Genomic DNA, 13305 nt, shown 5'->3' with positions numbered 1-13305 from the left:
AAGATGTAAAGGAAAACGAAGGAATTTCAAATGATTTTGCATCATAAAAAAATGAAAAGGTTAAATTCATGCAAGTTATATTGACATTGCATCCAAAGGCATACAGGCAAACCTCGAAAGCACCACTGCTGTGCCCAGGTCACGTGTCAGCTTTACTGGTGTTTGAATAACACGAGCTTTGAAAACTGCTTACGTATTACTTTCTCATGCATACTTGCATTCCTTAACTTACATAAATGATGCATTCGAATCGTGACATAACTCTGAGAACAGCACTTTATCAGAGTGAGCAGGTGGTTGTCTACTGCACTTGAGTCAAACATGTGTTGGTTTAACGTGCTAAAGACCCCGCTCTTCACACATGTTTCCAGCACCGTCTTCGCAATTGCTCCTGATAGTCCAGCGCTACGAGGTAACCACCTTGGTTAGCATTCAGCATTCTCCTAATGCACTTCTCCGTTTCTTCACAAATCTTAATCAGTCCATGTGACGGTAGCTTCAAACCTCCATTCGTTTTCCATGTTACGAACAAGTCCGGTATGTTCTCTTCGTCGTCAGCACCGTTGTACATTGGGTGCAATGGATCTTTTTCGTCACCATCTTCGAGACGTATCCAGCAATATACGATATTGCAGCCTCCTTGTACTCAGACAGTTCAATGGCATTAGACACATCACAGTAGTCATGATCGACGGCAGCTGGCTCTCTCAACTCCAGGTCGTATCGCCTTGCAATCGCCACATCTGAGATCCCAGTCGGCGTTTCTTCAATTTCACACTGATCTTTGACGCAATCTAATATCTGAGTGTCATCTTGAGCAACGCAGTTTCCATGACCTCCTTTGATATTGTGCCTCATCAGCAGTTGCTTGTACGCGGCTACAAACTGCCGTGTGGTTGGATTGTTATTCCATCCTCCGCATGCTCGCACAGCACCGAAGAACAATTCCAAGTGATCTTGACCCATCTTGTACGTCAGAAGGTACTTCAGGACTGGTTTCTTCGTCATAACCAGATCGTCGGCCAATCCCAAAACTGCTTTGATGCAAATAAGAAAACCAAGAAATCCAGTTTTCCTTTTCGACTTGAGAATCGATCTTCCATCAGGACCCTTTAGATTTCGGATGTACTCACTCGCCTGGTCCAGAAACTTCTTTGTGTACTGATAATTCGATCTCCTGATTGGCGCTTTGTAATTCTTCGCCAGCCGGTTTCTGGAATTCAGAACATCAAATAAGCGATCAAAAACACGTATAAACTTCACAGTTGGACCACATCCCTGAAATTGGCAATTTCAGCTTACCTTCGCAGTATTCTAAAGCATCAGCGACACTCGAACTGAGCGCCTGTGCTGCTAGGTTTACCTTCATCTTTTGTGGTTTCCATTTGATATGCCCTGCCGAAGCTTATTAGCAAGATGTAAACCCTCTGATTCTTGCAACTGATGCAATTTCTCGATGAATTGCCACTGAATTGTGTTCCCTTCTTCATCCTTCAGAACTTGCCAGTCCGACATTGTGTTTCGCACCAACTTTATCATGTGGCAGGCGTCCAGAAACACGTAGATCTTGGCCTCTGGGTCACACGGATGCGGAAAATACGCCTGCAGGCTATCAGGTGTAAGAATTGCGCCGAGCTTCTTTAACATCGCCTGGTGGGTCGATGGACCGTCGCATGTGAAAGAAATCACCTTCACCCAGACTTCGTGCAATTTCCGAATGCATTCTTTCGTTAAGTTGGCCTTCTCTTCACCAGTCAGCCCATTCACCAGAAAATATCCACAGGGTATTTTCCAACTTGAGTTTGCGCAAACGGCCATGTACACAAGAGCATCGGTAGCTTCAGGTAGAGAGTCGTCTTCAATGCCCGTTCCGAGGTCGACATAACCACGCATTCTCTTACCATCCCACTCGACGTGTTTTCGTATAGACATCTCATCCAAGGTGAGAGCGCAAACAACTTCTTCACCTTTTCTTTTTGCAGCGAGGACCTTAGCTTTCAAAGCTGTCAGGCATCTTCGTGAAACCGGGTTCACCATCCATTGACGTATACCACGATCGGATCACAGATACGTGTGGCAGCCCTAGCTTGAAACTTTTCCGAACATAATTGTATGCCTTCGTTGAATAAAACTTTAAGGTCAGAGCAAATGACCTTAGCTCAGGTGGATATGCGCCAGGATTTTTCTTTTTCTTTTGCGAAACCAACCTTTTCATCAGTTCCTTTGGAACTCCGGAAAAGGTTGTTTCCAAGCTTGAGGCACAATCACTATTTATAAGACTCTTCTTTTTTAACTCACTTACCACTGAACTCAGAGTCACAACCTTTCTCTTCAGGCGCCGAGTCTTTTGTTTGGATACTTTATACCTCTTCTGCAACTTTGTCAATTTGCTGACAACATCATCGACTTGTTGTTTCAAACTACAACGAGATTTACTGATGTGATATGTGTGATCATGATTCGCTGCTCCAGATGTTCTAGTAATATGAGCCTTTTTCAGAGCAGTGCTTACCTCATCCAAAATCACTTCATCCTCAGGTTTTCTTTTCTTTCCGAGTATACTTACACCTTCATTACTACTAGAAATTTCTTCAGTGACCCCCTCAATACCTAAACTGTCTTCATTACCTACATTGTATTCCATACTTACACTGTCTTCAATTGTGATTGCCCCAGAGACATCCCTCATATATTCAATTTCCTTGTTTCCAATTACATTTCTGACCTCCAAACCTAATGCTCCTTCACTCACCTCATTTACCAATTTTACTCTTTGTAACAAACCTTTTTTCTCAAACGTTACATTTACAGCTTCCTGAGCATTGTTTATCCCCTAATAATTTCAACAATATAGCCAATTTAATGAGACAAATATACTAAAATGACCCTCAGGCTGTATATACCATGTTCATATTGTCACATCCAGTGGCATGCATCTAACCATATTCAAACTATTTACTGCAAATAATTACTATATCTTTTACTATCAATATTTGGTATTGACCTGAGATTTTTGAAATATAGTTGGGATAGCATTTTGCTTCAATATCACTCTGCTTCCAGTCTGCTGTTTCGTCTCCACTGCAAAATGTTCTGAGCATAATCGGCTTCCCTTTGTAGGTACAAACTGGACTGGGGAGTTCTTATTTACATTTTTAACCCACATAGCACGTATCTCAGGATAAATTTTCATATCTGGAAAGCTATATAATAACAATTAATGTACTAATGGTCTAAGATATTAGAAGATCTATGCAGTGCAATAATTAGTATTTAAATGCTGGCGCCGGTTGCTCAAAGCTAGGTTAGCGCTAACCCTGGGTTAAATTTTAATCCGCTCTTTTAATTACGTGCTTCTGCACCCCCGCTTGTTTCAAAACTTTACAAAATATGTTTTCTATTGAACCAGAAAATCCTCATGGTTAAAATATTCAAGTTTTATGGACAAGCGATAAAAAAAATTGATGTAAAAATTTGCGTTAACCTTGGGTTAAGTTAACCAGCTTTTGAACAACCGGCCCCTGCTGGGGCCGGTTGTTCAAAAGCGGGTTAAATTTAACCCTGGGTTAGCGTTAAACCTGGGTTAAAATCCTTAACCCAAGGTTAGCTAACCCCAGGTTAAAACTCCGTTGTTCAAAGCAGTGTGAAAGTTGCGGTTAACTAACCCAGGGTTAAGGCAGTTAACCTTAGGTTAAAAAGCGCGCGAATTCTTGCAAAATGGCGGACGTTGAAGGAGGGAGACAAAAGAAAAGAAGAAAGCTCAACTTTACGGTGACCGAAATAGACACTTTGACCAGCAGAGTGCAAGAAAATTTAGGACTAATCCAGTCAAAACTAACCAATGCGGTAACGAATCAGAAAAAAAATAAAATTTGGGAGAATATCACAAAAGAAATAAACGCGATAGGGGTGGCAAACCGCACAACAAGCGAAATTAAAGAGAAGTGGAAGAACCTGACCAGCTCCGCTAAGAAAACGTTTGCCGATGTGAATAGGCAGATGCGAAAAACTGGAGGTGGTCCTCCACCTAAAGAACCCACTGCAGCGCAAGAGAGGATAATCAAAATATTTGAAGATACTCCTCTTTTTACCGGATTAAGCGGCTTTGAAACAGGTACCGGTGGGAAGTGATTGCATTTGTTGCGCTGAACTGTGGTACAAGTTTGGGCAAGTCTCTAAATTAGTTTCCAGAGCGCAACGCTTAATTAAATTGTAATCATATATTCATTTCATATCATCATATTTGCACGAACGCGGCCATGTTTGCAAAGAAATTGCCAAGTTTTCAACTATTAATATTTGTTCAACTCCATTAGTGAAAACGGCTTCCTAAACTAAGATAAGTTTTTTTCTTTCTAGTTGAAATTCTAACTTTGCCAAGACTCTGCTATATATAAATGCTTGTGTCAACACTTTGCATTTTGCAGTTTCGCCTTTTTTTAAAGCATATACTTTGTTTATTGTATATGTATTATGTTTTATTATTTGGGTATTTTATGTCTCTTCATTTTTCAGACGGACAGGATAGACAATCCTTGGAGGGTTGTAGCACGCCCGCACTTAGAGACGGTATCCTTCAAGAATTAACAGAAGTAGGACAACTCGACTCAGATGATTCAGATGAAGATAATTATGATCGTGAAAAACAGCGTCCGATACCACCATCTTTCAATAAGGAAGAAGTCTTTACTCCTAATTGTTTACCTGTGCCCACCACCCTTATCCCCGCCCTCCCTCCACCAAGCAAAACAGAACGAAAAAGGAGAATAACAAACCAAGAGGTTTTAAAGCTGCAAGCTGAAGTTCTACAACACCAGAAAGAAGTTTTAATATTGAAGAAGGAAAACCTAAAACTAAAAAACCAGGCTTTAAGAGAGGCACAAAATAGTATGCTGAAGCTTTGAAGGGTACTGTGTCTATTCATTCCTTTGATAACTTAATTATTTCTATACAGCTTAATTATGGTTGGACTTTCAGAACCTCAAATTCTATGCATGCAAGTGGTAATAGGGGTTGTAAGGTATAGGCATTTACACATTAAAAGCAGGCAGATTGCCTTGTGCAACAAATTTTCATGTTCATGATTGTAAATACACACTCTCAAGTACTTATCATTCTTTATTCCTCCAACGTTAAAGGAAAAACTTATTAATATAAATTTCATTTAGCTGTATATAATTTTGTGTGTAAAGTATTTATATTAATGTTATATATTTATTTTATTTATAGCATTCATAAACTATTCATAAACTAATCACAATTACATATTTGCAATATAATTTATAACTCATACTTTATTGACACTGTATATTAAATTATAATATTTGATATGATAATATTTAATATTAATTAAATGGGTATGTGGAAAAAGTAGAGTGTACACTCAGTCATTTACAAGCTTGAACACATCAATCAACTTACCATAATAGCCTGTGGTTTAATATACACAAATTCATGCCAATTAATAGCTGTTTAAAAAAAAGTGTTTGCTATATGGTCTCTGATAAGATGGCCTGTTTCATGCCCTTGATATTCCTGTACTTCCAGTTCATCATCTTCATCATCATCATCATCATCATCCATTGGCTCATTAAATGCAATTGCAATATTATGCAATATTGCGCATGCACCAATAAGCTGGCAAACCTTTTCCGGGTGCATTCTCACTTCTGAGTGCAGAAGATGGAATCGTCTTTTCCATCTACCAAATACTTGTTCAATTATGACCCGGGTCCTCCTATGGGCTCGGTTAAACCCCCTTTGATTTGCTGTGGCTGGCTCATGATATGGTGTCATAAGGTATGGCTTCAGTGCATAGCCACTGTCACCAAGCAAAATTCCTTGCTCCAAGTGGTTGTGGTTGTTCTCAAGCTGCTGGCATATTTGAGATGTGTGGAAAATGTGGCTATCATGGGTGCTGCCAGGCCATCGAGCCACAATGTTTGTAAACCGTCCTATCAGAGGAGTATATTAAAAATGTAGTACATTTAAACGTGTGGTGTAATGGCTTTACTGATTCAAAAAGTTATTAATTAAACTGGACTAATCTTTTGGGACGCCCAGTACAAGTAATAGCAGTGCGATTATATATAATTATGATACAGTATCAGTATGTACCTTCATGATCACAAATGCCCTGTACGTTGATAGAGTGATAGCGCTTCCGGTTCACGTAATTATTCTCGTTATGATGTGGCGCCTGAATTCTGATGTGTGTACAGTCAACACAACCAATCACAGACGGAAAGCCAGCTTGTGCAAAAAAGTGGTTCTTTACTTTCTCGATTTCGTTTATTGAAGACGGCCATTTTATGAAATCATTTCGTCTTCTATTCAGTGCCAAAGATACATCTCTGACCGTTCGAGACACCGTTGATTTGTCAACACCGAAACTATCTCCAACAACTTGTAGGAAACTGCCGGAGGCATAAAATCTCAAGGCAATTAGGACTTGTTGTTGTGGCTCAAGTGCATGGCCTCGCTGCGTATTGCGAATTAAATCTTCATGCAGAAGGTTTGTAATGTAATTTATTGTGTTTCTGCCAAACCTATACCTTGCCCTTAGCTCATCGTCGTAAAGGCCGTCAATATTTATGCCACGTGGACGATATCGTCTTTCCCGACGAGGATGATTTATTCGAAACAAATTAAAAGGAAAGCCTGCCATGTTTTATTTGCGAACTTGATACGTTAACCTAGGGTTAAGTAAGTTAACCCATCTAGCGAGGAGGGTTAAAGTTAACCCTTCCTTTAACCTAGGGTTAAAGATAACCTAGTTTTGAACAACGCAAAGTAACCCAGAGTTAAAATTTAACCCAGGGTTAAGCAAATTTAACCCTGGGTTAGCGTTAACCGGCTTTTGAACAACCGGCCCCTGGTGTTTAAATGAACCAAATCCATTAACTGTATGCATGCAAGTGAATGTTAGAAAGATTAAATGAGGATTATACCCTTGACCGTACTTGACCCTGACTTAAATTAATACATCGTCTGCAAACCTATTATAGCAAGCTTCAGTTCAAGAGTAAAATCATGGCGCTTACATTTATAGGCTACCTAAATTATTGCAATTACACGGCGACGTGTTGAACGTGATGGCGTCTTTCGTGACTTCAAAATATAATTAAAATATGCAAATACAGAAATACAATATCTAAAATATACAGAAATACAATACGTAAAATATAAAAGAATATGAAATCGTTAAAAACTATATTTATAGCGCTTTAATCCTGAAATAAATCCAAGCCTATTTCAATATTAATCCTCTGTTTTGCTGTCGTGAGTTAATGCAGTCTTGTAAAAACCTAAGAATTATATCGCATTTAAATATTTTATTTGAAATGTAAATCTGAAGATTCTTAACGATGGGAGGAAATATTTTCCTTAGACAATCGGTTACGGCATCCAAAAGCTGAACAAAAACGCGGCATATTTATGAAAAATTTTCAAAAACCTTGGTTAACGTTTTAAATGCGTGTAAACACTTTGAAAAACTATTCAAGGCGGGAATTTTTTGCAAAAAATTACATCCAAAAGCTGAACATCCAAAAGCTGAACTCCGGCATCCAAAAGCTGAACAAAAACGCGGCATATTTATGAAAAATTTTCAAAAACCTTGGTTAACGTTTTAAATGCGTGTAAACACTTTGAAAAACTATTCAAGGCGGGAATTTTTTGCAAAAAACCGGAGGGTGAAGAACAACGTCTGTTGGCTTGGATCGCGGTTGGTCAGTGGTCATTACCATTGCCCAGTGGGACCATATCTGACGTCAGCACGAAAAATCCGCCATGTTTCTTGCTTCACTTTTTTAGCCAAAAACATTAGGAGCACTGAGCTATATAATAATTCCTGGAGGACCGGCTCCTCATTTTTCAGTAACTTCGCCGCCATCTTTTTGAAGCCACCAACATGGCGGATTTCGCCCTTCTGCGCAACCGCAGAAGCTTTGCTGACGCCACTTGGTTCCTTTTGACCATGGTATTTACCACTGACCAGGCTCAATTCTGAGCCCGCTACAGCAGTATTCTCCCCCCTGGTTTTTGTAAATAACAGTTCTCCCCCCTGGTTTTTATATTTTTTTTTGCCGTGAAATCTTTTTTGTTTTTGAACTGTTTTTCGGGTTTTTTTTTATATTTTTCGCACTGACATACAATAAAGTTTTATTTTAAGATGAATACAAGTCATACACGCTATTTTTTAGCCAGTGCGGAAACAAATATATTAAAATATGGAAAAATGTGGACAAACTAAAGATTTTAATACTGACACGAACTGACAGGTTTCTTATTTTATTTTCGTAATAATATTTTTGTTATTTATACATTCCAATATGAGAGTTTACAAATGTTTGAATGTTTTGGCACTATCCTCGCATATTTTGAAGACAACTAGGAATTTATGGGCAACAATTTGACTTTTCTAAACCCTGAACTGATGAATTGCGCAGGAAGTATGTAATCAGTATTCAGTATGTGATGTTGTCTTCAAGACTTTATATCTATGCACAATCCAAAATCCACAGAAACAGAGGCCAAAGCTCAGGCAAAATGCTGGGCAGCTGACTAATACTTAGTGCAGCAATATAGTTTCAACCAAGAATCATATTTGCATAATATACTTTTCATTCAAGTCATCAACTTGTACCCTAATAAACCTTAATAACAGGCTTTAAAAGTTTTCAGCATTCTCTAATTGCATGGATCCTGGACCCTTGGTCATAGTAAAGAATAACATTTATCCCTCCATGGGCTCCACTGATTAGCCTAATGAATATAACCCCTTTGGAGGTTGATACCATAAACAGAAAATTACAAAAGTTGCAGCAGATTAAAGACACACTGCTCAGTCAATGCATGTTTATATTTATTTCATTAATTAATAAATATGACAAATGGTATAAAAACACCAGACAACAACAAAATCAGATAACATGGAAATGAAGAATAACAATGCACAGTCATAAAATGCATGAACTTCATCCTGAAAAATAAAAATGGAGATATGATCAAGATTTATTCACAAGGTGCAAGAAGCTAAAAAATAAATTAAGAGCTGTGATAATTGATCATTTCACTTTGGGTTTGACAAGGTAAACAAGATAATATATTAACTAGGCTTTAACAGGGCTCACTATCAGAGGTTGGAATTTTACACTGTTTACAGCAACTTACTATTTTCTATCAGCACCCTCAGATCATGTTAATTGATGTTGGGTGGGATCAATAGAAGAGTGACTATAGTAGACTCACTGGGGGGAATGGTTTACCTATTAACATTGATGTTTGCTATCATGAAAACAACATAGACCAAACTCAAAAGATTGACACAAGTTAAGAAAAAATGATAAAATTTGGGTATATAACATTGCATTGACAGCACTGTAATGTACCAAAGGCTGTTTGTACCACACGTTTTGATGGATTTATAGTCTCAGAGGCTTTGGTAATCAGTTTATACTATAGTCCAAACTCGAAGGCCAAAAACGAAATTGTTTATAGTAAAAAAAGTTGAAAAACGGCTTACCTGGATTTTATAAAATAAGGGCAAAATGAGAAAATTCACTCTACCGATAAGTGAATTAAGCCATTCACAACGTCAGACGCAGAGCACGAAGCTACGTGTCCTTTCCATTTGTTGAACAGGGAAAAAGAGAAACGCTTTTATCCATTTTATATGAAAAACAAAAAAATATATACGGAAAGCTGAAAATATTTTCGTAAAAATCGGGAGGGTGATGGACACAGTTTTTCACTTTGTATCGCGGTATGTCAGTGGTAACTACCATGAGCAAAAGGAACCAAGTGGCGTCAGCAAAGCTCAAAATCCGCCATCTTAGTGGCTTCACTTTTTTGACAGGAGCCGGTCCTCCAGGAATTATTATATAGCTCAGTGATTAGGAGCCGGTCCTCCAGGAATTATTATATAGCTCAGTGCTATAGACCAATTGCGAAACTTAGTAACCGCGCCTTCGCATAACATGGAAGCGAGGCTTATTGTGCAAAAAAACAATATTTGTATTTTTTGCAGTACAAAGCTATCCGCCGAGTTATATCTCCGTTTTCGCCTTTGGTTTACATATTTTTCGATACCTTTAAAGCTCGGTTTCATCGTTGTTATCATAGTTTTCAGGTGAGGGAGTTTTGCCTTTCATTTGAGGCGTTTTTGTGATGTTTTCATTAATTTTTTCGGCTGCTTTCGTCGGGGAAATATAGAAAAGGCTGACACAAACTCAGGCAAAAATTCAGTCTTTTCCAAAGTATTTCGTCTCAAGTTTTGAAAATTTATTTCATTTTTCTTCCTCTTATTTATGCAAAATTTGGCGATATATATTTGGTGCAAAATCTATGTTTTTGTGACAAAAATTATTGAAAACTAAATGAAAAGTGACAGTCATATTATATAATTTCACACCTAATGACTGAAATGGTTCAAATTTATTCACAAATATCACTATATTTTTTATCTTTATACCAAAGTAATGCTGTGAAAATGGCAAAAAGTAACTAACTGAAATGTTTTTGTTTATTTCGTTTTAAAAAAGTACAGGATGCATGGCTTGCATACCGACATGAAGGCCGAATTTTATTTAAAAGTCGAACTCGAACGCATTTACGCATCTGACGTTCTGTATATTTTGTGTCACTACAAAACACTATTCTTTCTATCTACTACCATGCAATAGATGTTTTAAATACGGGTTAAATGGCAATTCAAAATAGAGAATGATATTATGTCTTGGTAATAAGTATTTTACTATCCATGTCATGCATGTGTGCCAAGTTGAAGAGTTGTTTTGCTTTTGAGTCGGCATGACATCACATGTACTGTAGTCTATATACACTGGGAAAATAAACCAAAAAACTCCGTTGTATATTCTATCTTCGATTGTTTCTGTCAACAGATTTCTGCTAATTTTTTCCTGAGCTGTAAAATTGCTGTAAAATTACAGCTTATCGATCGATAAAATTGGTGTAAAATAATTTTAAATGAAAAATGTAAACATGGCTATATGACTATATTTCGCCAACATACAGTCATATTTTTTTCTAGATGGCAAAACAATCTCTCAAAGTTAACTTTGAGCAGATGACATATCAAGACATTGAGTTCTACTGTTCAACAGTTCAAGATAGCAAGTTAGATGGCTATTAAAAAATGTTTTACAACGTATATGCAGTTTACTGATATTTGTGAACCCTATGTTGTCTCCTATGCGTATTATTATTTCACTTTGGTCTCTTCGGACCCTCTTTAGGCCGGCACCGATGGAAATTCTAGAACTGAATTATCTAGCAGCAGCAGCAAGGTTAGACAATGGTTCTAGAATTATAGCTTGCATATCAGTATAAGAAATTTATGTTATTCATATATAGGTAAGCTTTTATATTACCCTTATGCATTAACTGCTCAAACTATTTAAGCTTGGTTTAAATTCATTCATGTAATTAATCTCAACAAAAAGCCTTGTTCTTGAATCTATCCATGCAATGCACATTCTGCAACATTAAAACTCCATGTAAAAGGGAAGGTTAGGACACATTCATCATCATATTATAGTTTCAGAGCACAAAATATTTATATTTTTCATTAAATATTCACATCCAGAAATTGGAAAATAGCTTTCAATCTTTTCATAGAAACCACACAGAATTGCATAATTAATCTTAGATTAGATTGGAAATTGATTTACATGTCCTTCATGAATATTACAATCATGTATGAACTGAAATTAATATCTGTTAGCATTTACCATTTGTGTGTAAAGTTGGATTTATACTCGTGTAAAAAGTATTGTATAATTATATAGGTAAAAGTTGTATTTGTTTATTGTAAATCCTTTGAATTCAAGTTCAAGATTCGAATAAAAAACATGTAGTTTTTGCTAGTTTTATGGCAAAATAAATTATTTTCAAAGAAATTTTTTCGTGTGTTTTGAATTGTAGAAATGACACATGACACACAATGACAAAAATGGAGATCAATAGAGCCAGCTTTAAAATATTAACATTTTTCGTCTTTCGAACACCTTTTTCCCTTACTTTAGAGTCAAAATACACTTGCCAGAGCAATTTGCACGGGAATGTTTTGATTTTATTTTCTTTTTGTCATTATGAAAACAGACTTTATAAATGAAATTATAATGTCGTTTATCACATAACACATTCAGATTTATAGTGAAATACATTTTAGAACATTATAGTTGTGTTTACCACAAAAGAATTACTTTTTAGTTTTTAAAGCTGTGTCGGATGAAATATTGAGTGTAAAATCCTCCGACTTCATTATACACGGTGAATTCGGTTGAAAATTTGGTCTTGTTATTTGTTAAACCGTGAAAAGGCCTGACCTCATTCGAGTTTCCCTCTAATTTAGTAAAAATACAAATATTCCATATTTATGAAAATATGAATTTGTAAATTTTATCAAAATTTTGCTAAATGACGGTTATTCATTGACGTTTGAAAATACAAATTTTTGTCTCGACCAATCAAGAGCTTAGTAGTTCACACTGGCGCATGCGCATGACGTAGAAGACCGTCCATAGCGTGAGGTCCATTGCATAATGGCGGCCGACTTTGATTTCGCATTTGCATGTCGTGGGTGTAAATATCCGAGCGGAATTAGCACCCTCGCACGGTGCCCCGCACCGGCTCGGGGATGAGATTCTTATAGAAAACACATGCGAAGAACAAGTGTTAATTCGCCTGGTTGTACACAATAACATATTGCATTACCAAAAAAAAAGAAAGTGAATGACAAAGGCAATGAAAAAGATAGAACCATGTAAAATCACGTTTGCTTTAATTGATTGGAACCTTTAATGGAACCTGACTATATCAATTTTTATACTACAATGTCAGAATTGAGTTGCTATTTACAATATTCAAAGTATTTCGTCTCTCGTGAGTTTTTTGTATACTAAATTATGAACCTTTTACATATAGGGATTCCCTTAATTGACATTTCCGAAGAAGAAAACAACTATAAGTCTTCAGCATCGTCATATACCCCAGAAGCTGGTATGTTGCAATTTCAGAAACAAACAATAAATGAAGACCTGCCCAAACAGCGATTTACGGTATGCCGTGTGGATGGTAAAAGCGAATTACGAAAAGAATTTATTGCAATATCTACTTGAAGCTTGTAGAGATCCCGACACATTCACCGAAAATCGTGAGTTGGCTATCCAAGAGTTAATGATGTTTAATGTCATAGAGAAAAGAAGATTCCAAATAGATGATATCGCAAAAGGTACAAAAAAATGCATTTAGTTGCTAACATCTATTTTTTCAACTGTGTTG

General features: G+C 36.9%; 3 protein-coding genes across 3 annotated transcripts; 1 reads left to right on the top strand and 2 right to left on the bottom strand.

Moving 5' to 3' along the window:
• Window positions 1-522: 522 nt before the first annotated feature.
• LOC114526515 lies at window positions 523-966 on the bottom strand. Its single transcript, XM_028548127.1, has one exon. The coding sequence runs from the start codon at window positions 964-966 to the stop codon at window positions 523-525; it is 444 nt and encodes a 147-aa protein (XP_028403928.1).
• A 2751-nt stretch (window positions 967-3717) lies between these two features.
• LOC114526513 (myb/SANT-like DNA-binding domain-containing protein 4) lies at window positions 3718-4904 on the top strand. The gene is made up of 2 exons (XM_028548126.1): window positions 3718-4114; window positions 4516-4904. Exons 1-2 carry the CDS (start codon window positions 3718-3720, stop codon window positions 4902-4904), a joined length of 786 nt encoding a protein of 261 aa, XP_028403927.1.
• Window positions 4905-5310: 406 nt separating this feature from the next.
• Window positions 5311-6918, bottom strand: LOC114526590 (putative nuclease HARBI1). Its single transcript, XM_028548187.1, has 2 exons — window positions 6118-6918; window positions 5311-5954 (listed from the first exon to the last, which is right to left on the bottom strand). The coding sequence occupies exons 1-2, from the start codon at window positions 6665-6667 to the stop codon at window positions 5473-5475; spliced, it is 1032 nt and encodes a 343-aa protein (XP_028403988.1). The 5' UTR covers window positions 6668-6918; the 3' UTR covers window positions 5311-5472.
• Between the last annotated feature and the right edge of the window lie 6387 nt (window positions 6919-13305).

The sequence above is a fragment of the Dendronephthya gigantea genome, unplaced genomic scaffold, assembly GCF_004324835.1.
Source record: "Dendronephthya gigantea isolate DGI-Jeju-01 unplaced genomic scaffold, DenGig_1.0 000039F, whole genome shotgun sequence".
In the NCBI taxonomy this organism is placed as follows: Eukaryota; Metazoa; Cnidaria; class Anthozoa; order Malacalcyonacea; family Nephtheidae; genus Dendronephthya; species Dendronephthya gigantea.
This window is presented reverse-complemented; position numbering and strand designations above follow the sequence as displayed.

What these genes read in the sequence shown, in the direction of transcription:
- LOC114526515 (XM_028548127.1), bottom strand. Translation starts at nt 966, where the DNA reads ATGGGTCAAGATCACTTGGAATTGTTCTTCGGTGCTGTGCGAGCATGC.
- LOC114526513 (XM_028548126.1), top strand. Translation starts at nt 3,718, where the DNA reads ATGGCGGACGTTGAAGGAGGGAGACAAAAGAAAAGAAGAAAGCTCAAC. An exon ending in ATTAAGCGGCTTTGAAACAG is followed by an intron (nt 4,115 to 4,515) that starts GTACCGGTGGGA and finishes TTCATTTTTCAG; the next exon opens with ACGGACAGGATAGACAATCC.
- LOC114526590 (XM_028548187.1), bottom strand. Translation starts at nt 6,667, where the DNA reads ATGGCAGGCTTTCCTTTTAATTTGTTTCGAATAAATCATCCTCGTCGG. An exon ending in GGGCATTTGTGATCATGAAG is followed by an intron (nt 5,955 to 6,117) that starts GTACATACTGAT and finishes CTCCTCTGATAG; the next exon opens with GACGGTTTACAAACATTGTG.